Source organism: Heterocephalus glaber, unplaced genomic scaffold (assembly GCF_053883595.1).
Source record: "Heterocephalus glaber isolate CG9 unplaced genomic scaffold, H.glaber_assembly_v1.0 deba00001429, whole genome shotgun sequence".
Classification (NCBI taxonomy): domain Eukaryota; kingdom Metazoa; phylum Chordata; class Mammalia; order Rodentia; family Bathyergidae; genus Heterocephalus; species Heterocephalus glaber.
Genome location: NW_028258294.1, coordinates 6823859 through 6850060, shown reverse-complemented (window position 1 = coordinate 6850060; position 26202 = coordinate 6823859). Strand labels below are relative to the sequence as shown.

Below are 26202 nucleotides of genomic sequence, written 5' to 3'. Positions count from 1 at the left end.
TCTTGGTGTTTTTTGGATGTTTGTCTTGTTTGGAGACAGAATTTCATTATGTTGTCTATGCTGCCTTTAACTTGCCATCCTCCAGCACCACCTCTGGAGTGGCAGGATCGCAGGCATGTTCCACTATAACTGGCATGTTTTATGTTTTTACTAATATTTTATAAGCTGGAAATCTGATGGAGTTAAGTAAGTTCCCTTAGAGTTAGGGTTAGGATTAGAGTTAGGATTAGGGTTAGGGTTTGGGTTAGGGTTAGAGTTAGAGTTAGGATTAGGGTTAGGGTTAGAGTTAATCTTAAGGTTAGGGTTAGGGTAACCCTTTTAAGGTGAATGTGGTCGCACAGAGACAGGGGCAAAGGTGGTATGATCAGAAGTTGAAGCTGAGCCTGGTCAACTTATTGAGTGAAAGAGACCTTGTCTCAAAATAGAAAAGTGAAAAAAGAGCAGGGATGTAGCTCAGTGCAAAGGCCTTGGTTCAATTCCCAGTAAAACTTTTAAAAATTTCTTTAAAAATTTTTACTATATACAATTTATAATTGAGTGCATTTATAGGGCACAAAGTGATATTATGATGTGTGATTACAATTTAAATAATTAAATCCAACATTGTAGGGGTGAGAACATTTGAAATTGCTATTAGTAATTATTTATAACTTCCTTTCCATATTGAATTATAGGTCTCACCTAGTACAGTTTATAATAGTGATGAGCAAGGAAGTATACAAAGGAGAAAAATAAAAAAATTGAAAGGAAAATATAAACCATTGATAGGTCAACGATCTGAAGGAAATGATTCATCTTTTTTTAAAAGAAAAACTATATAACTTTCAGCACTCTGAGAGGCTGTAGAGGAGGATCACAAGTTCCAGTCTAACCTGGGCAACTTAGCAAGACTGTACTTCAAAATAAAAATTAAATGCAAGGGCTAGATTTGTACTTCAGGCCCTGGGTTTAATCCCCAGGATGGCAAAAAAGGAAAAGAAAAAACAACAATGCTACATACTAGCAAAGTATTAAACAAAGAGATAAGAAAATGTATTTAAGATTAAGTGATTAATTATATAATTCAAAAGGTCTAGAAGAGCGTGAAAGTTCCCAACACATCAAAATTATCATATGTGATACTAGAAGACACAGAAATGCTAATTATCGGAATTATCATTACACATTTATATGTGTATGAAATTAGGATATTGTATTCTATGCATACAAATATGTTAATTTTAAAAATAATTATTAAATTTTTTTTTCTGGAACTGAGGATTGAAGCGGACATTTCTACCAAGCTGTATTCCTAGTCCTTTTATAATACTTTGTTGTCTAAACAGGCCTTGAAATTGTGATTTTCCTGCCTCATATTAGTTTTGTTCTTCTTCAACTTTGGATGCGTCCCAGGCATTCCAGTGTCACCACCACCACTTATCCATACATGAAAGGAAAGTGCTGAAAACTGACCGTGTGGTAATGCACGTCAGTAATCCCAGCACTTGGGAGGCTGAGGCAGGAGGATCGCTGGGAGCTCCAGGCCAGCTTGGGTACATAGTGAGTGCAAGGTCAGCCTGAATTTACAGACAGAATTTATCAAAAGAAAGCAAAACCAAACAAAACCAAACAAATGAAAAAAAAACCCCTTACTTACATGTTAAGCTCCTTTACTTATGATTTATTATAAATCTAGTCAATAGTTTTCAACAATAGAATGATTTTTAGCTATTGGATATTTCTGTTTCATTTTGGTGGGACTGTTCTATGTCTTCTGAGGTCTTTAGCAGAATTCCTGGTTTCTACTCATCAAAGCCAGTAGTAACTAGCAGATGTGATAACATAATATTCCTAAACAGTGACAAATGTCTCTAGAAGGAAAAAAAAAAAAATTACCACCAAATAAAATTACCCCAAATAAAATTACCACCCTTGTCATTGGAGAAAGAATTGAGATATTTATAAGATCCTCAAAACAATTCAGACATGCTAGTCTTTAAATCAATATGACTATACAAGGCAGTAACATGTAAAATTGATTATAAAAATATAATATTATGGTGGACAGTTTGCCTCTAAAACAGAAGTGTTGTGGTTTGTGTCTAGATGTCCCTCCAAAGCCTCACATGATCATAGGGCTTTTTCAGAGGTGGCTGAATCTAGAGTGTGTGATGCTGGGATTCAGGATGTGTGATTACTACCTCAATACACTAATTGGCTTGGCACTGCCCTGGTCCCCATAGTCTGGATAAGATAGAAGGGGCAGAAGACATTGTTAAGGTCCCTTGTTGGTTTTGCTCCCCTGTGGGGGCCATGAACTGTTTCTCCTCTCTGATGCTCCTCTGCCATGTGCCACTCTGCCTTGGAGGCAGACGTTCATGGACTGAAACCTCTACAAACTGTTAGCTAAATAAAACCTTTCCCCTTTAACTTTGAGTGTTGGGTATTTTGTCTCAGCAATGAGAGAAAAGTAACTAACACAAAAAGTATACCAGTAAATATGTATTATTGCAATGAAAAATAAAAAATAGTCATTTACCTACTAAAAGTACACTTTTTTATAGCAAAACATTTATTAGTACATCATAGGGTTACATTTTCATAAATTAGAATTACAGCTGCTTTACATCCAAGTCTCTTCTCATCATTTCTTTATATTCATCAGGCAGGAGCTAGGCCCTCTTACCCCTCAAGCATGAATTTATATTTCAAATTCCTATTCTGACCCCATCACCCAAGTCCATGAAGGTGACTTCTACTCTCAAGTCAATGATTTTCCAAGGTTGCTGCTTGCTGTCCAAAATGTCCTTTCTCATTCACACTGAGACAATGGCTCTGTGTTCCTGGTGCTCAGAAGGAAGCATAGGACATATGCATCTAACTAGACAGAGATACAGGAAGAGCATGGAGAAGAGTGCATAGGGTAACAGAATCTTGAGGTATTATTATACATTTCACCATGACCAACACAGAACCGGACAATCCTGGGATGTTTTAATGAATCCACAATCCTCGTTAGCACATCAGAAATCTGGTCCCATCTCTGATTGGCACCATGATGGGAAACATAAATCCTTTGAGGAACAGAGTACATCTCCAGGCGCAAGTTGCTCAGCCTGGCTGTGTGACACAGCAAGCTCTCCAGCATGGCTACCGACATGGAGTTCATGTAGCTGAAGATCTTGAGCTGGGAGCATCGGCTCAGTGCAGGAAGAATGACATGGAGATAGGCATCTGGGATCCCGAATTCGTGTAAGTGCAGAGTGGTCAGAGTGGTTGCAATATTATCCAGTAGAACTCGGAGTGGGTCGGGACTAAAGTTAGTCATTCTGGCACTACAAGCTCCAAGTGCTTTAGCTGCCTTGTGCTCAAACACTGGGGCAGCTGATTCCAGTCTGAGCCTGAAGGCTTGCAGCAAGAAATTGAGAGTTTCTCCAAGGGGGATGTCAGGGACTTGAGCACTGGGAAGGAGACAGAGTCCAAATAAACTTCCTGCAGGCAGTGAAGCTTAGGAAATTGAGAGGTAAGTTCAGGGACTAACTGCTTTATCTGCTCCTTGGAAAAGAACAGTACAGATAAGTTGTGGAGAGTTAGCTTTTGAAGATTTTTCATCTGTCCTACGTAAGAAGGGAACTGAGCCAGTATGGAATGTGTCGAGGTTAAATATACCCTCAACTCTTGCACAGAATCAAGGTTTGCCATTTTTAGGACATCTGTGATATTTTGTGTGTGTGTCAGGTCAGTGTCCAGCTCCCTACACTCCAGCTGCACCAAACCTTTCTTCTCCTGGACCCACTTGAGGAGGTAGGATTTGAGTGGATCCTGTAGATCCTGAGAGAACATGAAGTCTAAAACCAACTGGAAGGGCTGCTTCTCTGCTATCCTTGGCCCATTGTCTATTTTTCTCCTCTTCATGGCCTCTGAGGAGCTGGCTGAAATCATTCTCCTAAACCAGAATCTGCAGTGGTTCTCAAACATCTTTCCAGCCCAGACTCTCCAGAAGCTCTTGTGCATGGCCCGAAAATTTAGCGCTTGTAATTTCACCCTCCTGGGGCAAACCTTTTGGGCCAGCAGCCCATCAAGCCCATCTAGCACATCTAGCACAGCTTGTAACATCCACAGGCTCCTGTTCTGCCACAGCACATCATCCAGCTCAAGTTGTGATGTCCCTGGTTTCAGCAAGTTCATCAGTGGCTTCAAGGGTAGACAAGGAAAGGTCCAGGACTGCACCACGGCCTTCAGGACCTCAGTGTGTCCCCTGGTGAAGGCCTCCATGAACACTTCTGGGAAGAGCTCCCCTGGCAAATCTTCCAAAGCCCCCATGGCCAAGTCTTTGTCCTCTAGCAGATTCTGAACTGCCAGCTGCAGGAGCGTGGGTAGGGCCCTCTTGCGCCTCATGGTGAATTTGCAAGGCCAAGGTTCCAGGGTTAGATGGAGTTGGTGAGGTGCTCAGGCCTCCCAGGAAACCAGGCAGTGACTCCAGGCTCCAGGCTCCAGCTGACTTTAGAGGAAAAATTTTAGAGGAAAAGGTTTCAGAAGGAAGTAATTAGCCCTGCAGTCTGTTCTTACCTGGCACCAAAGGACCAGTGTTACTAGAGATACACTGAAAAATGAAGTGAGCTTACTCCAAACTGCTGGGGAAGTAGTGCTACCTTTAGCCAACATAAGAAGCTTCCCTGGGCGGGGAGTGGTGGTGCACACCTAAGATCCCAGCACTTGGGAAGCTAAGGCAGAAGGATCACCGTGAGTTCGAGGCCAGCCTAGGCTACATAGTGAGTTTAAGGCCAGCCTAAATTACAGACCTTGGCTCAAAAAACAAAACAAAACAATCAATCAGCCAATCAATCAATCAATCAATTAGAGTAATGTAGTATTAGTTTCAAATATTTCTCAAATATCCATGGAAATGGAGTATAGATAACTGAATCAAATAAGAAACAAAAATTTCCAAGTAGCAGAGAAGAAAATGGTCAGGTAAATTAAAGAATAATCTTTTTCCACAGTTGGAATGAAGGAAGCCATCACATTGATCTCCTTTCTATATCATAATTAACTTTCTACTCCCAGATATTTCCTGAATTTTCACCTAGCTTTTACAAGGATATTTACCCTATGATTTTTTAACTAAGAAAATTATTGATTTTGTTATCCTGACTTAAACCAAGATGAATTTGGTAGACTTCTGAGTCCTCCAAGTATAAAAGTAATGGCAGTCTCAACTATCAATACATTGTAGATACCTGGACCTGCAGCTGCCTTTTTTTTCTTTCTCTTCTTCTCTTCTCCCTCTGCCTGCCTCCTCCTCCTACTTCTTACCTCAATCTGTTTTGCTTTCTTTTGTTTAACACCGGGTCTCACTGTGTAGCTCAAGCCTTTTGAAAATCTGTTTTTTTCTTCTTCTTTTTTTTTTTTGTTTGAGACACTGTCTAACTCTGTAGTTCAGCCTGGCTTTGAACTCACTATGTAGGCTAGACTGGCCTTGAACTTGCTGAGACCCTCCTGTCTCAGCCTCATGAGTGCTGGAATTAAGGGTGTTTGCCAACATGCCTGCCATACAAATGACCCCAAGGAGTGTATTTCCAAATGGTTTTTTTTTTTTGAGACAGGTTCTTGCTATGTAGTTCAGGCTGGCTGCTGGCCTTCAACCCACTAGGCAGCATAGGCTGGCCTGGAACTCATGGCAATCCTCCTGCCTCAGCCTCCAAAATGCTGAGATTTCAGGCAAGCAACACCTTGTCTGGCTATTTCCAAATCCTATCCAATTTTCTAGCACTATCCTTTCTTATTAAAGTGTAAAATCTATATTTGTGAATAAAATAATACATATTTTCCAAAATATTCATAAAGCTTTTCCAGGAATGATGAGCTTAAAGTGATTTCACTTTATTCTTTTCCTTTCCTGTATTTTACAAAATGTAGAAAAGTAGCTTATAGTACCCGTGTAATCACAAAGTAAAATCTAAATACCTTTTTGTGTGTCTCAGCAGTTTGGGAGAAAATTTGATGGCTCTCTCTGACAATTTTCAAGGTCTTTTTAGGCAACTTCTAGTTGTGCATGGAGAATTAAGGACCAGAACCTTGCATAAGAAAAATCTGCAGAAGAACTTTCAGTGTTCACACTAACAGGTCTGGTGGTAGCAAGGTGAGAAGAAAAGTTCCATTTCAGTTCTTTCTTTGCCCTTTTCACCAGTATCTCTAGCACCATCTAGCTGAAAACGATAGGGAGCTTTGATGGTAATGTTTTCAGCAAGCCCTGGTCCACTGCATTTTCCCATCAGGGAACCTGGGACACTGAAACCAAGATTGGTTAAGATTTTTGGGGAGATGGAAAGAAGAAACCAAAAATGAACAAGATTTGGTTTGGCAGTTGCCTTTGACTCACTCGTGTTCATGCTTTCACACAGGTGACCTGAGGTTGCAATTGGCAACTGTGCCTTAAACCCAGCCAAGAAGAGCAGCCCAGGCAGTTCCCTGTTCCTGCAGGAGATGTGGCCCTGCTTCTCCAACTTGCACGCTGTAGCGCACGGGGTTCTGGATCTGTCTCCAGGGCAGGCAGTCTGGATCCCATGGTCCTTCAGACCAGTCCAAGTCCTGCCCAGGCCCTGGCAGGAACAGGAGCAGGCAAGCAGTGTTCTCTCCCACCCTCTGTTCTACTCCAGCATTGTCTTGAAACCATAAATAAAAACAAGTCTGCCTACTAATACAGCTTCTATTCAATATTGTACTAGGTGATACACTTTAAAAAATTGTGCGGGACAAGGACCCGAGTTCGATCCCCGGTACTAAAAAAAAAAAAAAATTGTGCGGGAGGGCCGGGGATTTAGCTCAGGGGTTCCGCCGCCTGCCTCACAACTGCAACGTGCAAAGTGCCATCCCCAGTACCAAAAAAAAAAAAAAAAAAAATCTTAATCACATCTGCAAAAAAATTGTGCGGGAGTTGTACTTGGTGGCACATAAGTGTAATCCCAGATACTAAGGAGGCTGAGGCAGGGGGATTGAAAATTTGAGGTCGGCTTGGGCAAGTTATGGGCATCAGAATAAAATATAAAAGGGCTGGGGATGAACGTCAGTGGTCTCTATCTTTTTTTTTTTTTTGGTACCAGGGATCGAACTCTGGTCCTTGTGCTTGCGCAGCAGGCGGCAAAACCACTGAGCTAAATCCCGGGCCCAGTGGTCTCTATTTTAATCTTCAGTACTAAAAACTTATTTTTAATTAAAAAACAATTTTATGTGGGGCATGGCGGTTTAAAAAGACAAAATTACAGTATTAAAAATAAGAAACTAAAAAGAATTGATATTTGCAAGAACTAAGATTATCTGATAGAGGGGAGCCAGGTCGCGAATGTACAGAGGTAGAGCGCTGAGGACGGGGAGGGGAGGTGGGCAGCGGCTTGGCCGCATCAGCCGCCAGTTTGTCACTGTGGCTGTTGGGAACCAGCGCTCCTTGGAGGGGAGCTTCCAGTCACAGTAGGGATCAGTGGAAATCCATGGGGCTGGGGAGCTAGCAGTTTCCAGGCTGGGAGTCACAAAACCTACACCGGTATGCAGGGGAGCCTAAGGTCCACAAGGGCAAGAGGATGGGCTCTCCACAGCTCCTCTGCTTCTCCAGTAGAAAGATCTGTGAAGAGTGCCAGAACTTTCAGCTATGTTGGAAAGCTGAAGCAGGAGGTTGGCAATTTTCAGGCCATACTGAACAACCCAGCAGAACCTACCTAATAGTGGGGTACCCCCTTCCTTGGTTATGGTTTTTTGAGACAGGGTCTCCCTATGTAGTTCAGACTCAACATTGAACTCACTATGTAGGCCAAGCTGGCCTTGAACTCACAGTGATCCTCCTGCCTCAGCCTTCCCAGTGTTGGGACCACCACGCCCAGCCAACTTGCCAAAAAGTAAGGGATACAAAGGCCCCAGGATCCAGCTCAGTGCTAAAAGACCACTGAGTTGCATCCCCAGTACAGTGGAAGAAAAAATAAAAACCTCTCAGCTGTAACATGGAACAATAATATTACCAATGCTCTGGTTGTATATATAAATTCTGAAAGTTGATAGTGCATTTAATAAGCAGAAAAAAGCTTGTCGACTTAGACAACAACCATGTAGTCTAAAAAGAAAATTGAAAGCTTTTTTATAGGAAAAAATAAGTGCAAAAGCCATGATACCTTGCTTGTTGACCAGGGTTTGTAATCTGTGTTCTCACGTCTGGTGCTCTGAAGGATCTCCCAAAATCCAGGTCGGCAGAAACTCTAAGGTCTCCAAAGCTCAGCAGCTGCCTCAGAGTCAGCCTCGGAGAAGTGGTGCTGTGTGAGGGGAAGAGGGCTCTTTAAGTAGAGAAACCCACCTACCATCACACTATTATGTTAATTGACAGGAAACCACTCCCACTTTGAGAAATGTCTGACAAGCCATGATGTCCAGTTGGAGGAGACTGGCTCTAGTCTTCAGCAGAATTGGAAATGACTGATGTATACCTTTGGTGAGCAAGTGCAGGAGAAACCATGGAATACATTAGTTTGGGGTGAGATGCAAACAAGATGACAGACACTGTGCCTTAGTCATCTTCCTGGTTGTGGAGACAAATTACCCAATACCTACCACTTCAAGACAGATTTATTTTGGCTCAATTTTTAGGTCATAATCCTGTGGCTCTGAAGCAGGGCAGCACGGCAAAGGGACACAGTAGAGGAATTCTGATCAAGACCTGGTGGACAGGAAGCAAGGAGCATCAAGAATGGAGCAGGGGAGGGCGCTGTGCCTCCCAGGACACAGCCCCATCACCCCACTGCCTGGGTCCAGCTTCCACCTCTCAAGTTCACTTTGACTCTAAACAAGGCAGTGGTGATGATCACACCCTATCATCCAGTCACCTCCCAAAGGCCCCACCTGTGAGTACCTGAGCCTTCGGGGAAGGTACAGACCTAAACCAAACTACACAGATGGTGCAAAAATGCACATTAAACTCAGTCAGTTATTTCACTATATAATTTTTATATGTGAGGAGTATCCCCACACACTAGTAATTCTATGCCTACTATAGGTTGTGTGATCCTTGTACCAGTGAGGTATACCCACAGCCAGAATTTAACACTTTTTGAGGAAAAAGAAATTAACGTTTGACAACAGTGTATAACTTGTAGACCAAGAGTGGGATGTGGTGGCACATACCTGTTGTAATCACCTCTACTGGGGAAGCTGAAGCAGTAGGATTGCAGTTTTGAGGGCAGCCTGACAAGGTAATAAGATCTATCTAAGTAAGAGTGTGAAATAGGAGTGATTTTTTTTGCTTGGTTCCAGCGTATTTGTGTAGCTTGCTAAAGGATTTGGGTTCAGTCCTCATTATAAGAGAGGGAGGGAGGGGAGAGAGAGAGAGAGAGAGAGAGGGAGAGAGAAGTGAAGGAGATTGGGGTGGTGCAAATGAAGGAGGGAGGGAGGGAGAGGAGGAAAAAGGAAAAAAGACAGGAGGAAGAAAGAGGTTGGAATGGTACAAAAGAAGGAAAGGGAGAGAGAGGAGCAAAACAATGAAATAAAGAAGAAAGAAAAAGAGAGGAAGAAGAAGGAAAGATTGTGTATCAGTCATTGCTTACTAGAGAAACAGAGTTAATACAAGATATAGGAATATATAAGAATGTATCAGATTGGCTCACAGTGGCTGTGCACAGAGTCAGGTATGGAAGAATGCACAAGTTCTCTCTGTGTGCTGTAGATCCTAAGGATCAGGTGGAAGACCTGGAGCTCAGTGTAGTGTCCCATGAGAGCCCTTATCAAGAGGCTGAAGGGTCTGTGCTGGAATCCAGGACATGATGTCCAAGGTGAATGAAAAGACTGGAGCTCCTGTGAAGAAACAGAGGCAATCCTTCCTTCTTCCTTCCCCCTTTATACCACTCAGGTGACAAGGCGCCCTAGGCTGGGTCTTCTGTCTTCAGTAAAACCCCTCAGCCACACTCAGGACTATGCTGACCCAGTTTACCTGGGCTTCCTAACCCAGGTTGACACAATCAGTTGACTATCACAGGTTGAGAGGGGTGAGGGGAAGTGGATAGGAAATCAAGAGGGAGAAAGGAAGGGGAGGAAAGAAAAGAAAGGGAGGAAGGCTGGGGGAGGGAGGGGAGAGAGGGGAGGGGAAAAAAAGAGAAAGAAAAATCCATAAAGGAAAAATAGAGGGGCAGGGCAAGAAAGGGAGGAAAGGGAAAGAAGGGAGTGAAGGAGAAAGGAATGGCTGGAAAAAAGTAGATGGAAGGTAAAAAAGGAAGAAAGAAAAAGGAAAGAGAGAAAGAGAAATAATTTGAATTTAAAGATGAAGTATGATTAGTGTGAATTTTTAATGGGAATCATTTTAACATGAAAAGACTGAACAAAACTGTTGAGTCTAGAAAGAGCCTGACAAAATACTGGAATGATATATGGACACAGACTTAGACAGAGATCAGAATGTGCATTATCAGGGTTACCATACCTATCATCTTCATGGTTCACTCACTTTCTTTCCTTCTTGCCCCTACCCAAGTTTTGAAAATTTAAGCCAGTTTCTCCTGCAATCTAGGCAAGTGCTTGCTCTACCACTGAGATACATTCAGCCTAGTTATACTCATTTTACCAAACATCGCAAAAGACTTTATAGGACTGTTTAAATTGTAGACATGAGCTGGACATGGGAGCATCAACCTGGAATCGCAGTCAGATTGAAATGTCACATTTTCTCCTAAACAAATAAGCCACATAAGCATTTAGATTTTCCTTTGTACTTACACCAATTTCAGAGGCTACTTAGCAATATTTCATTACACATAGAAAAGCAAAAAACAAAGTAAAATAATTTGAACCTCATTACCCCTAGATAAACTTTATTTTGAAAAATATGTATTATTTTGTTAATAAATTCACATCACACTTTACTGAAAAAAGGGATGGTGTGTAAACCCAGGAGGCTCAGGTAGGAAGATAGTGAGTCCCCCCAACCCCCCAGCCAATCTGGGCTACACCAGGAGCTCCTGGCCAGCCTGAGATGTGTCAGATGAGAGAGAGAGAGAGAGAGAGAGAGAGAGAGAGAGAGAGAGAGAGAGAGAGAGAGAGAGAAAATGATAGAAATTTTAGAAAAAGGAGATGATTATGGCCAGGTACCTAAAGTATTGTGGTTTTCTCCCCCCTCCAAAATGTTCTTTTGGAGACTTTTAAACCTTTACATCTTTGAACACTCAGAAATGCACAAGAATATTTTTACTTTTATAACCGTTTTTATTTGACTTGGAGTAAGGACCTCAGGAATTTCTCTGAATTTGTGATGCTGCTGGACACAGCCTCCTGCTTACCTGGAATTACACAGGTGTCACCATCTTGAAGTTTGTTTTGTGGTGCAGAGATCAAACGGAGGGCCTCAAATGCTGCACTCCTGAGCTGTGTTCTCAGCCCCTCCATTTACACTGTGAATTTGGTCTCTTTTTGGGTCTAGAGCAAGATCTCTGTCCAAAAAGATAGCTATGATTTTTATTTAACACCCAGGATGAGAGTAACTTCCCCACTCCTACCCACCTCCATACCCACTAGGGATTGAACCCAAGCCTTAGCATTAACCTCCATCCCTACTCCTTCTAATTTTATATTCTGAGATAGTCTCTAAGTTGGGCAGACTGAGTTCAAACACTTTATCTTTCTGCCTCAGCCTCCCCGAGTGCTGGGCTTAGAGGCATGGGCCACCATAGCTAGCTAGATTAAGCAACATTGGACTAAGATTGATATAGGATTTCATAAAGTCACTCCATGCAATTTATATATTTATATAAATTGTAAGTTCAAAGAAGCAGGGCCACATCGACCCACCTCATCTTGTTAAGTCACTCAGTTGCTTTAGGTGTGGCCAAAACTTGTGGTGATTCTGCTGCCTCAGCCTCCCACATGGTTCACTCTATATAAATCATTGCTATATATATATATATATATATATATATATATATAATATAGAATGATACTTGAACTTGTGATGATTGCACCTTCGTTTGAAACTCTCTGCCTTTAGTCTATGAATCTATTTTCAGTTCTGTGAATGATTCTGTCAGTGTTACCAAATTATTTCCCTGCTTCTTTACTAGGAACTTCTAAGTACTGAAAAGCAGCCAGGCATAAAACAGGCACATTCCTTGCCTCAAGGAAGCTAAAGTCTAGTCAGGGAGAAAGGAAGCCTCTGAGCACACCCATACAGGGATTTTTGTCAGAATTCCAGTGAGCACTATGAAAAATGAGGGTGAGTGGACTGAGACAGCCATGAGAAGTATAAACTTAGAGTAGAGTGCGGAAGTGGCATTTGAAGATGGACTTGAACGGTAATGAAATTGTGGTAGTGGTGATTACAAGGTGGGAAGGCTTCCAAATGAATGACCAAAACCACGGAATGAAAGAGAACCTAAATCACAAGTGGACCGAGGTAAGCAGAGACCAGCACATCTCAGGTTTTATAGAACTCATAATTGCTTTTCCAAAACTATACACTGTATTTGCATCTACTTTGAAGCCCAAGGCAGACGAATCCCACATTAAGGCTTGTGTGGGCAGCATAGCAAGTCCATGTTTTGAAATAATGAGGAAAAGCCTGCTGGAGATGTAGTTCAATGGGAAGCCCTGGTTTCTATCTTCAGTACCAAAGCCCAACAACAAACATCAAATGAAAAAGCAAGAATGTCAAAAATAAAATCCACAAAAAATACAGAAACATTTTTTAAAATAATTCTTTTTATAGTCACAGATATTGTTTGTACATTTTTATTGAGTATAAATTCTTAATTTGATACATGTATAGAGAATGAGATAATCAAATTAATGAGTATTTCTGTGTTTTCAAATTTGAACATGACAATTTTTATGTGTTTGAAACAGTCGTCTTCTAGATTTTTTTCTTATGTTTTAATTTTGAAAACATTTTCTTATTTGTTTTGGTCATGCTTGTTTTTATATAGGTTTTATTTGTTCATTTGTTGTTGTTGTTGTTTTGGAGTTCCAGTGATTGAAACAAGAGTCTGCCCTGAGCTGCATCCTCAGGTTTTTAAAAAGTATTTTTATTTGGAGACATGATCTAGTTAAGTGGCTAAGTTGTTTGAGGTGTGGCTGAAAGTCATGATCCTCCTGGCTCAGCTTTCTAGAATGATGCTGAAAAACTTAAAACCTAAAATTTCCCTTCAGTGTATCCATAGTAATCTGTATTTCTTTCCAATCTTATTCCATTTTCCTTTCTTCTACATTTCTTCTTGCAACAGTTTTATACATTGTGTTAGCTAAGACCTCCAGTACACTGCAGAATGGAAGCAATGAGTAAGTAAATAAGTAAGTAAATCAATCAATAAATGAGTAAATAAAATCATCAAGAGTTATTTCAAATGTCTCTACCTCCAAATTTTTTCATTTACTTATGCCAATCATATTCATAAATCAAAATATCTCTGTAATGCATACATATATATAATTACAAATTGTCATTTTCCAATATAATGTATTTAAGGTTTTTTAAAAATTTTTGATTTTTTTCTTTATATTTGCATGTGTGGTACTGGAGTTTGAATCCAGGGCTGTAAAACTGAGTTCAAGTACTAGCTCTGTTTTTATGTTTTTGTTGTTGTTGTTATTGTTGGTAGTGGTGGTGTTTTTGAGAACTGGTCACACTAAGTCTCTAAATTGCCCAGTGTGGCTGAATGTGAATTCTCTTCCATTTGCCTCACACAATACCTGGATTACAGGCTTGTTTTCATCCAAAAAATATCCTAGGATTCTTAGATCTAGAATTACTGGGTCAGGGTCAGTCAGACTTCAGAATTTTTGTGCCTAATTTCAAACTATTGTCTCATAAACTCAAACACGTCAGTGGCATATGGAGGCACTCATTTAATGCTGTCAACTGTATTGAATATAATACTCAATAGTTGTCAGTTTACTAGTTTAAGAATGTTTGAAGCTTATTTACTTTCTAGTGGAGTTAAAAATTACTTCATAACTGTAATGGAAGAGCATGATTTTTGATAACAGGTAATAGGTTAAATTTAAAATACTTAAAATGTTGCATTATAAATATGCATGACAAAGATTTATTGATTTGCTTAATCACTTTTTGTTGATTATTAAATAGAATATACATAACTCCTTATAACTACAGACACCTAGATAATGTTTACATGAGTTATATGAGAATGACATCTGTATTTATGTATATCCATTATTTAAATTTTTTTCTAAAATTAAGTCATATTTATTTACTTGTTAAAAGGCTAATCATTTTTTCAAACATTTCCTTAATCTAGGATTTTCCAAATAATAACCTCTTGTTAGTTATATTCAGGTAATTACTAGTTGATATGTAATGTGGATACAAAATTTTGAAATGGAAAAAATATTTGCAAACTTTTAAAGCATGATGTTTGTTCATATGTCAGTATTTAAATCAAATTATCTTATGACCAATTTGAGGTGAGTGGATCACACGTGAGGTGAACGCATGGGTAGATTGGCCCACTGAAGGGCTTATACCTGATGTGCTTTCAGGAAGTGTCAGAAAGCAAGGGTCACTGGGGGCAGGATCTGGAAGGGTGTATGTATGTCCTTCTCTGGCAGGTCGGCTCTCTGCTTCATGGCCACCATGACAAGAGCAGTCTTCCCCAACAAGGCCTATCCACCATCTCATTGTGTGTGTTTGAGCCTGGTGAACACATATGGAAGCTTTTAAAACTCTGAGACAAGATAAATCCCTCTTCCTTTATGTTCTGCCCATTTCAAAGCCATCCAATTTTATGGCCTAACAAGTGACACAATGGGCTCATACTCATGGAATTCATCAGATTTACCATGTTCTTTACCATCCAGAAGCAGCCAGAGTGATGGAAAGGGTGATTGGCCTTTTGAAGATGCAGTCACAGGGACAGCTAGGTGGAAAGAGCTTGCAGGGCTGGGTCAAAGTTCTTCAAAAGGCTACGTATGCTTTTGTAGATATTGTTTCACCTTTGCATTCTTTCAAGACATGTCTGAAGTGTCATTTGAAGGTAGAATATTTGGGAGTATATGACATACAAAAACTGTTATTTTGAGTGGATGATAAAGATATTATGCATAGATTATAAAATCATGATGAAATTCCTCTAAAGATCGTGCCACAGCATCAGAAATTACCAAGAAAATGAAACTAAACATAACTCATGTAATTAAAAATAAGATCTTAAAATCTAGCAATATTTAGGCAAGCTTCAAATGTGTGTGACAACTGGGCATTGAAACTACCTGACAGCACTTTTTAAAAAAAATTTAAAAAATTTTTATTTATTTATTTTTTTTACCAATACATGACTGTTTTTTAATATAATGATAATTGCATTACATCAAGATTTCATACATGGTAAAATACAGACTTTATAATGATCAAAAGTTTCCAAATGTATGTACTTGCTACATGTTAAGGTCAAAATATAAGTTAAGGATTTTTTTTTTCTTTCTGTTTTTTTGTTTTGAATTTATATTAAATTTTTTTTAAAGGCTGTAACATGAAAAAAGAAGAACACAACACAGATTACATTATGATGACCAAGGCAGTGTTCTACATAACAGAAATCAAAACAAAACAAATGTATACAGTAAATATACCAGTGCTGATCACGGTACTTGAAATTTAACCCAAGCTGCATATGCATAAAATGATCTGACTACAGGATTATGCAAAATAAATTTTTTTAGAACACCAGAATGTCAACCATTCTGACTATAAAGTGACTTATTCTCCTAAAGAGTATTTTGAGACAATTTCTGTATGGCATGAAAAGAACTGACGTAACACTTAAAAATACTACAAAAATAGTTGAAAACATATTTGTAATGCAGTTTTCTATAAAATATACAGTTAAATCTTATTACTTAAAAAATTGAAAAGCTAAAGACCACCCTGAATAATGGTGAAAACCTCAACAAAGAAAAATGCTCATCATTTGGATGTCATTGGCAGAAAACTGATAAGATTTGTTTGAGGGCAACAAGGAAGGTATCTAATGAAGTCATTCATGTAAAATTCATTCAAAAATGTTCATAAAGTTGTAAATTTCTGCTTGTAACATCTTAAAATATTATACCATGAGCACACTTTCTACTATTTAACTGGAGGACAAAAGAATATCTTGAAGAAAGTGTTTCTCAAAATGAGGTTCAAAAGTCCAAAAAAGTTCTAATGTGGGCTCAGTAATAAACATGGTAAACAAACACCCTGGGTGATTATTCTACATTCTGAGATGCCCTATGGAAAAGAGCAATACTTAAAAGCAAGATCCTAAACATATTTCTGACATGTTAGAATTCTCTATAAGTTTATATTGTGAATACTGCTTTTTGTTTTAAAACAAGTTCCAGGCATTAAGAGAAACGTACATGCTTTGGAAATGAACAGGAGAATGTCTATAAACATTGTCATTTGATGTTTTCATTAGTTTCAAACTAAATTATATGAAGAAAAGACAATAAATGAGTACAAGCTTTGGGAAAGTAATATTTCTTGTGAAATGGGGCATCTAAAAATGGTTAAAAGACAATTTCTCAAATGTTTACAAATTTCATATCATTCTGAATTCAAAACTAGATCATTAACTAAAATTAGGATGCTATATATCATCCTTCTGTTTTAGTATCATTTTTATGCCAAGGATGTGAAAGGTAGCCATCATCATTTAAATGTAAATAAGTTATAATGGTTCAATCTTAGTTTAATTTAATTTTAGTTAACGCTCTAGTTTTAAATTCAGAACAATCCAAAATTTATAAACATTTAATAAACTATCCCTTAATCCCTTTCAGATGCCCCACTTCATGAGAACCATTACCTCTCCAAAGCCTGTAGTTGTATATTGTATTTTCTTCATATAAAAAGATACAAGTATATGTGTTTTTATTCACAATTGTTGGTATTTTTTGGATTTTCCTGAAGAGTATATAAATTGACCCCAAAAGGTGGTCAGTTTCAAAAGTGTGGTTGGAGAAAAACCAGCATAGGTAAGATATTTTACTGAAAAGACAAATTGTTTTACTGTATCATAAGTAAAAAGAAAAAATATTAGGCATTATGTCCCACTCAACAAATGGAATGTATATACAAGTGTGGTTAACAAGCAATTGCCTCATTGTTATTTAAATTAGTTCATAAAAATCTAATCTATGAACAAGAAATTCCATATTCTCTACTATAGACTATAAGAATCAAGTATTACATCTAAATATAGCTTCAAAACAATAAATTAAAATTAGCTTCCAGACATCTCTGAAATGGCTAATTCTATCTAGGCTGGTAACAAGTTTTTCCAAGCATTAAATGGAAACATAAGCAAAATGCACGGTTGAAAAATAAGGATTAGGCCCCTTCTTCTTCATACATCATAAGATGATTGATATACTCAAAATCTGCAAATTCATATCCATCAAGCTCCCTCACGATGTCATTATCATCTGGGGTGAGCCAGACAGGTTCATTAGTACATTCAGGATCAAAGTTGTCCAAACTGAATCACTCAGAGATATTTGGTTTAAATGGAGGCACCACCTGCTTTTGCTCCATCATGTCCCAGTCCACATTGTGAAAGAATGGATGCTCCTGAATATCAGCAAAGCCCCTGTGAGGATGACAACCCAGTTGTTCTTTTGGGTCCTTGTTCAGAAAATCCTCTAGGACACTTGCAGCTTTTACAGACAGAAAATGAGGTATGACAATGTCTCTTTCCAAAATTACTTGCAAGACATGCTCGATTGAGTTTTCATAAGGGTTATCAGTGCTGTCATCAAGATCGAATGGAGACTCTCTGATCATCATGATATATACGATGACTCCAAGATTCCACCAGTCTACACTGAAACTGTAATCTTCCCTTCTTATAAGTTCTGGAGCCATGAAATTAGGAGTGCCACAGAAAGTGCGGGTCATGTCTCCTGGCTGTAAGTCTTCCTTACACAAGCAAGAATTGATGAGTTTAATGTGTCCTTCTGAGTTGAGTAATATGTTTTCTAATTTTAAAATTCTGTAAAGTATTCCTTGCTGATGAAGGTAGTTGTCTGCTAAACTGATTTCTGCAGAGTAAAACCTGGCATGTTCTTCAGGAAGCTGTCTTTGTTGCTGCATATGAAACAGTAGATCTCCCCCATTGACATAGTCTAGAAGAAGGAAGAATCTGCTTTCTGTCTGGAAGCAAGCATACAGTCCAACTAGAAAAGGACAATTGAAGGCCTGCTCTAGAATGTACTTCTCTTTCTGTATCCAATCAATGTTGACATGCTCTTTTTTCACTGCTTTCACTGCATACATATGATTTGATTCTTTCTGTTGGACTAACAGTACTTTCTCATAACTTCCTCTGCCAATCACTTAGAGTAAATCAAAGTCCTCAAGACCTAGACCAGATGAAGCTTTGCCACCTTCCCTGGCATTCTCTGCCTCATTCTCTTCATCAATTTGTTCTACAGCCTCATGCATTGAAAGGTTATGTGGGATCGCTGTGTGTGCAGGGTCTGAAGACATGGATGATGGATCAACTGGCACCATGGGCTCTGATGGTAAAGAACGCTGCCCACATTCAATTGTGACAAGTTTGTGGCACTTCTTGTGAACTGAGAGTTTACAGTTGGTGCACTTATACACGTGGAGGCCAAGTCCCCCTACATGGTCTGTGCAGACAGCACAGTGAGCTTGCCTGCTGAAGCGTTTGGCCTGAAAAGTGTGGCCATTCACATAATACAGCTTTCTCCAGAGGCCTGCAGCTCTGTGGTCGATGGATTTCTCTTCTCCTGGATAAGGCACTTTAGGATGTTCTGGTATACGAGGTGATGAATGAATTAAGAGCTCAGAATCTTTCTTTAGCTCAGAAAGCCTAATGGCCTCTTCTAATTCCAACTGAGGTGAAACAGTATATGGGTCTCCTTCCTCCTCTACCCAGTGTGTGGTGAAAAGCTGTTTATTGTCCAAACACAACACATCTTGATCTTTATCACACAGGCCCTCAAACGGGATGGAATACTCTAGAGATCTTGTCATGATGTCTCTTCCCAAAATCAGGGCCAATTGGGTAGAGGTGTGGGTGGTGGAGGTGCCCGGGAAGAAGGGATCATAGATGGATTGGCTGGTCAGGGAAACAGGCAGGCAGGGCTCAGACAATGAGAGTGGCCTGACTGCCTGCAGGGACCACACTGGCCTGAATTCTGTAAGGCTCTTTGTAAAGTTGTTTCCAATAGTGGTGGCCAGGCCTGGATGGATGCACACTAGGCTTCTCAGTGTCTCTTGGGGGCCAGTGGCTGTGACTTTGGTCCCCCCCCCGGACTTTGACTCTCTAGGTTTTCTGTGCCCAGCTCTGGGGAGGCCTGCCCAGAGCTACTGGGTGTTTCTGGGCCTGGTGATACTTGCCCCACTCTCTTCCCAGTTTCTGTGCCATTGGTATTTGGGCTTAGGGAGACTTCACTGGGGTACTTTGATTTTGGTAGGTCACTGGTGGTCACTCCTGGGGAGACCATCCCTGGGGTGTATGTGACAGTCATGCGGCTGCTGCAGTATGGCCTGCAGCATCTAGATGGAGTCAGTCATCTTCTTAATCTTTCACAGATACTTTCTCTACCTGAGGTCCTGAGGCTGCGGCCTCTTGAAGTGGAGAAGCAGCTCAGCATGTTCGCTGTTGACCATCTCCGGCCAAGTGAGCTTTGGAGATGGCTGTTACTAGATTGTGACACCCATTAACAAGGGTTCCAAGTTGTGTTTGGAGATGTTGCCAAGGAAGTGAGCTCATGTCTTGGGGGTTCCATAACCTGAGTCTCCATGTAATAGAAAAGCCTATAGCCCTGTAGGGATAGAGACCCCTAGACAGGGAGAGATGAGCCCCTCCCCAAAGGAGTTCAGGTAGTTGGCAGAACAGGGTTAACCACCCATAAAAAGCTGACAGTCTGCTGAGGCTGCACCTCCTCTTCACACTGTACCCTGCAAAGCTTGGTTTGCTAAGATCAAAAGGAAAAAGAACCTTGGCCCTAAGATGTAAATGGCCCCTGAAAAGACCCTTCCCTGTTGTGCCTAGTAATGAACTAAGTTAATCATTAACCAATCAAGTAGGGGTGCCCTCAGCCCAGAGGCAGGATAAGTCCCCAACTACCAAAAAACCAGCATCTTGAGTCCCTCTTCAATGGTGGCTATGTTTTGGTCATGCTGGCCTATCTCTCTGTGAGAACTCAGCTGTGCTCTTGCATGCTTGCTGAATAAAAGTACAACTTTGCTTCTACACTTTTGGTCTCTATCTGATTCTTCCACAACCTTCTGCATCGTTGGGAGAGTCAGGCCCAGGACTGTGGGGACTCTCCCTCTGTCTCCGCCCGTGACAGCCATTTTTTCTTCATACTAAATAAATCAGTGGCCACTTCTTTTGTTATTTTTATCCAAGTATCTATGAATATTTTTTTCTATTTCTCATCTGTTAGTTTTTCACTTTTGCATTACTGGGGCTTTTACTCTGCATCTCCTCAGTGAACTATATCCTCAGATATTTTACTTCAGATACCCACTAAGGGTCTCACTAACTCATCAAATTGGTTGGGCTGGATTCCACCATGTGACCTTCTTACCTCAGCTGTCCAGAGTGCTAGGACTACAGTCACACCCAATCCTGCCTGATTCAATGTGCAACTACAGTGGTCTGGTGTGCCTTTATTGCAGATTTTCTTCACTTTTCCAATGGGCTTCCCTTTTCATCAAGGAGCTGGAGAGAGGCCCTCTTTCTGTTGCTCACTTCTGCTCTATCTTCTGGAGCTCAGAACAATGTCCTTAATGACCCCCTGTGCTTATGTGCTGTGGATCCAAATACTGTTTCAGCGTGGCCACTGGGGTGGGGGGAGAGTGGTGCTGCTGGCACCCGACAGCTCACCTCCTTGGCACTGGTGTGGGTGGGGCTCTGCTCCTCCAGTTTTTTGCTGTTTTTCACTGTGAAGTGCATCTGAGGATTTTATGTGTCTGTGGTGTCCCTGGGCCTACTCTAGAAAGTTGTATAACAAATTTCTTCTATGTGAGGGTCAACCTGATACCAGCAATGTCAAGCTATTGAAATCTTGATTTCAGGATCTGCAAAGAGATGAACCTGAAGAAGATAGCTTGTACAGGACAGTCCCCTTTAGAGCACTGCTTGTTTACCCTTCATGACTGTGTGGCTGGCTGGGAGCAGAAGCGTTTATCAGGAAAAGAGTATCAGCTCACATGTTGCCAGCAAATTGTTAACTGCTTCCAGATGTGGTGGAGGATGCTTGTAATCCCAGCACTGGAAGACTGAGGATATGCATTTGAAGTCAGCCTCAGCTACATACTGTTCAAGGCCAGCCCTAACTACACAGCAAGATCCTGTGCATAGGGCTGGTGTGGCTTCTGCACCTCCATCATGGGGTCACGGCCGCTGGGTCCCAGAGCCAGTGCACAGCCCCTGACAGAACATTGAAAAGTGAACTTATGCTGTGATCTTCTTAATTTAAATTTGATACCAGCACAAAGCCTTTGTAATTTCTCTCTCCAACACATTTTATCTTTTTAAATGATCCATACTTATATGTCAAACATAGTTTAAAAGAGTCAGTTATTGTACTTTACATTTAAACAGATGGCATGTGGTAAGATTACACAATATTTTCTTTCTTTCTTTTTTGATCTTTTGAGACAGGGTCTCACTATGTCATTCAGGCTGGACTTGAACTCACTATGTAGCCCATGCTAGCCTCAAACTGATGGCTACTCTCCTGCCTCAGCCTTCTGAGTGCTGGAATTATGGGAATGCACCACCATGCCCAGCCAAAACTCATTTTAGAAAGACACTTCTCAAGGTTAGATATCTTCCCTCTTAAGGTAATGCCTCCTTGAAGGCAGTAATTTGGTGATTCTCTATGTATTGACTACCTGGAAAGAATGTACAAAAGAATAACAAATGAAAAAAGTATAAGAGTGTATAAGAATGATTCTTTGTTATAGAATTTATCATGACCTCACACTATTCTTCTTAAAAGTTAGCATGTCTCTTACTCAGAAAGCATTTAAACAGTCTGTTACCAGAACTAGTGCAGCATTCTTCCAAGCAAGGCCTCTTTACAAGAAAAAAAAAGTCCATTTGCTTTTACAATGATATGATTTGGACAGTGGCTCATGTTGTGCCAAGTGATCTGGTAGATCACCAAACACTGGGACAAATGACAAAGTTAAAACTGAAAGGAGTTTATTCACATGCGTGGACTCTACTCTCTAATAGGAGTGAAGCCCTGAGTCTGGGAACAGCACAGCTTTTATATGTTGTTATTTAAAGAAGTTCAAGGGGGGGAGGTCAACATGTTTTCTTAGCCAGTTGCAAAATATTTTTTACAACTCAGCTATCTTGCTATCTTGTCAGGCCAGGACATTTTGTGGTTAGAGGGAGGCACCAGGCACCAACCTTTTCCGAGAAGTGATGAAGCAAGTTTACAGAAGCAGAGTGAGCAGTTACAAAAATAAGGGGAATTTCAGTACTCTGTAAGAGGAGGGGTATGAGAGGAGTTCATCTACAGGACAAGATGGTGCATTTTAGGTTCATCTTGGTCTCACAGCTCACAGTTTCCAGGGAAGCCACCCTGCCATACTCAGGCTATATTTCCTGTGCCTGAAAGAGAAGCTCTGGAGAGCACCAGCCTCTCAGGCACAAGCCCTCTGCATCGTGGGATCCTCTGGTTTGTGGTGCCTGACAAACTGCCATATTCCACATTAGCCACAGATCTATGGGCTCTGTCTCCAGCAGTCACCTTAGCTGTGTGTGGACTTGAAATGGCTGCTATTTAGTGGGACGAGCATAATAGGGCTCTCAAGGAACCACAAAATCTTCCATCTTCCCAGAAGCATCAGGCAGTGCCAAGGAAGGACACTAGGCATGGGTGGGAAAAGTTTTGACACCATCTGGGAATGGTGCCAAGGCTCCTTCCTGAAAACATGAGCTACAACCTGCAGGACATTAAGCCTGGCTGGGATTTGTGAGAATTTGCAAACTGTGATCCCATTTGCCCTTTCCTTCCTGGTAAGGTGCCTAACGGGTGGTGCCTCCAGTCTCCAGACTGGTTCCTCTGCTGGGCAAAGACAGAGACAATGTGCTCCCTGCACACACAATGTGCACCATGTATCACAGGAACCCACAGAGGGAGGACTCTGGCAAAGTCCCAAAGACCCAGGGAATACAGATCCTCAGGAGGTATTCAAAATGAAAGAGAAAGTCCTAGCATAGGTATATCTCCCTGGAGGGAACAGGCTTTTTGCCCCTGTCCCTTAAGACAACACACCTAGAAGAGCTGGATCAGAAGCAGTTGTGGACTATGGTGGGCACAGATCTCAAAAAAGCTTAGGAATACTTGCTCTTTGGCCCTAGGGAGGGAGGGCAATTCTCGGGCTCTCTTGAGCTAAAAAAAAAAATTGACATTTTTTTTTTCTCATAGGGTGGCAGAGAAAAATTGGAACTTCAACATGAGTATAATCTAAAACAGTAACTAGTTAGAACCTTCTCCAGATTTCCTCACAAAATACCACAAATACCTTTGAGGCTAGGCTATGTAATCCAGAGGTACAATTTTGTTCCTGTGAAGGAGAGGAGAAAACAAATTGTTGAATTGTTTTGTTTTCTGTCCTTCCTTGGGAGAGTTCTTTTGATGTACCTAATCAATCCTGATTTTGCAAGAGTTATGTCTCTGACTTCAAGAAGGTTCCTGTTGAAGTTGCCAAGTCTGCCAAGAAAGAGGCCAGTACCATCAGAGTCCAATAGAGAAAGGAAGGCAGCATCATTGACTGAAATTGTGATGAATTATGGAGAAAAATCTAGAATGAGGGGCCCAAGAGATACTTAAAGAGAAGAGGAAGAAACCTGCTAATACCCACATGATAGCATTCACTCTCTTTGATGAATTTCCATGGAATAATTCTAGAAGAATGGTTCTTTGGCAAAATTGACATATGAAATATCTGTCAAAAGGACCAAGATAGAAAAGTCTAAGAAAAGGTGAATATTATTTTAAAATATAACCAAAATGCATGAAGGAAAGTGTCAGGTAAAAGTGCCGAAGACCAAGACCAGACCAGGCCACAACAAGCCTTTATTAGGGGAATAGATCTGCCGGGCTGTCTCTGAACAAAGGAGAGACAAAAGCAATATGGCTGGGGCAGGGAGAGTCTTTTATAGAGACTGGGGTGGGGCTTGTAGGGGCTGAGGTGGGGTTGAGTGAGGTAGTGATCAGGGAGTGGAGGAGCCGGTGACGTCACTAGGTGGTAGGGGGTGAGCGAGTATTAGGTTACTCTCTAGGTGGGACCAGGGGCATGCTGGGAGGAAGGGTTTATTCTTTGGTGGGAGCAACCATCTTGGCATGACATCACCCAGGGGAGGGGCAAGGCACCATAGGAAGAGGGCAGCTACTATACATAATAGCTGCTGAGGTAGTGGAAGACCTATCAGAAAGCAGTTTATGGCCTGCAGGATGAATAAGTCCAAAGATATTAAAGAGTTCAAAAGAATCTTCTGTGAAGGGAAACTAGTTGATCTGACACAAATATTAACCAATCAGTGTAGGTAGAGGAAAAGAACTGCCACATCTGTGGTAGAAAATCAGATTGTATATGTAGGTATAAATTAATTTATATAGAACAGTGGTAAGGAATGAGAATTTTAAGAACAGAAGAAAAGATGTTGAATTATATTTAACTGATAGAGAGACTTGGATGTGTTAAGTGTCTGTAGCATGGAGGTAAGGAGTCAATGCTTTCCACACACTCCATCTTTGGGGATGAATGACAAGGTCTCCTATGGTGCCCAGGTTGGCCAGAACACTGGCCTGCAGGGATCCTCCTGCGTCTGCCAAATTGAAAGGAACAAAGTGCAAATAGCTACAGATTATACAATTCCACATGAATGTAGTTCTAGATTTCTCACATGTATAATGACCTACAAAGCAAAGAGATTACCAGGTGATAGGGGACAGGGACTGTCTGGAAAGCAAAAGTTAACAGGTATTGGGTTTCATCCTGAGGTGCTGAAAATGTCTTGAAATCACAATTATGATGGTTGCACAGCATTTATTAAAGAGAAATTTAATAAACAAATGTATACATTCAGTGCCCTTATTCCATTTTATAACCTTACAGTGATGATGCTTCCTTAAGTCCCAAAGTGCACACAGATATCAGGCAGAGCACTGTTCCTCGCAGAGAAGGTGTCTGGACCACAGTTTCCTCCAATGTAGCCATTCATTATTGAATGAATGAAACTCATGAAACTTGAGTTTTGATGGGCAACTAAGGCAAAGGAAAGCTCTCACGGGGAAGAGCAGGTAAAAGGGAAGCTGTACAGGAGGAAACCATTGTAAACATCATAGACATTCATAGTTCCATTGTCATTGTCCAGAATCACCCCAACCTGACTGACTCACGGGCCTTTGAATGTAATGAGTTAAGAATGGGCAGTTGGAGGAAAGTCCATAATGATTGTTCCCCTTCAATGAAAATAGGAGAAATGCTTCATTGAAATCAATACTGTTGGCCATATGACCTCTACCACAATTGTTACAAATACCCAAGAATCCAGTAGGAGGTGCAGGCCATGTCCACCTCCCAGTACTGCTGGCCAGAGGTGAAGGCTTCAGTGTCCCACAGAGCAACAGTGTCCATTGTCTGGGGCTCCACAGGCAGGCCGTGATGGTCATTTCTAAACATCATCCTCCTGTCTTCCTCAGAAAGGTGCATGCAGTGACTGATCCATCCTTGAATCACTCCATTATTCATTGAAAAAGAGGCAAAAGTCCCATCAGCAAATGAGATTTCTATGACCTGTTTCTAAAAGACCTAATTAAAAGATTTTGTTGGAATTAGGAAACTCAAATTTGAGCCCAATCTTTTTATCCTTCATTGCAGAAAATAAAAGGCTAGGGATATTTCCTCAAAGAATCTAAATAAAATCATAGAAAAAAATTATGTCAAAAGTAGGATCGCATAATCATCAGCTATGTTTTGAGGAGTAGATTTTCAAGAGACAAGTTCCATGAAGCAGCAAGAAAAAGCAAAGAGTCATTTCTGTAGCCATGTTATCTATTATTTTCCTCCAGGAATACTATTTAGATTTTTGTACTGGAGCCAAAATCTTATGTACATTTAATTTAGGAACATTTATTCACATTTTCATGTTCTTCATTGTCCTAAGCTGCAGAGTGCACATAACTATGAGATTTCTGAAA

At 40.6% G+C, this 26202-nt stretch overlaps 1 protein-coding gene and 1 long non-coding RNA gene across 3 annotated transcripts; one reads left to right on the top strand and one right to left on the bottom strand.

Moving 5' to 3' along the window:
• Positions 1-2860: 2860 nt before the first annotated feature.
• Positions 2861-4377, bottom strand: LOC101722187 (PRAME family member 12-like). The gene is made up of 2 exons (XM_021247210.1): positions 3521-4377; positions 2861-3440 (listed from the first exon to the last, which is right to left on the bottom strand). The coding sequence occupies exons 1-2, from the start codon at positions 4375-4377 to the stop codon at positions 2861-2863; spliced, it is 1437 nt and encodes a 478-aa protein (XP_021102869.1).
• Positions 4378-12117: 7740 nt separating this feature from the next.
• Positions 12118-25153, top strand: LOC147827859 (uncharacterized). 2 transcript variants are annotated; one of them, XR_015451602.1, is made up of 3 exons: positions 12118-12391; positions 13218-13272; positions 18430-25153. It is a non-coding gene; the product is annotated as an uncharacterized LOC147827859 (long non-coding RNA). The 2 variants fall into 2 exon arrangements; XR_015451601.1 differs by having other exon boundaries at positions 13218-13284.
• The last annotated feature ends 1049 nt before the right edge of the window (positions 25154-26202 follow it).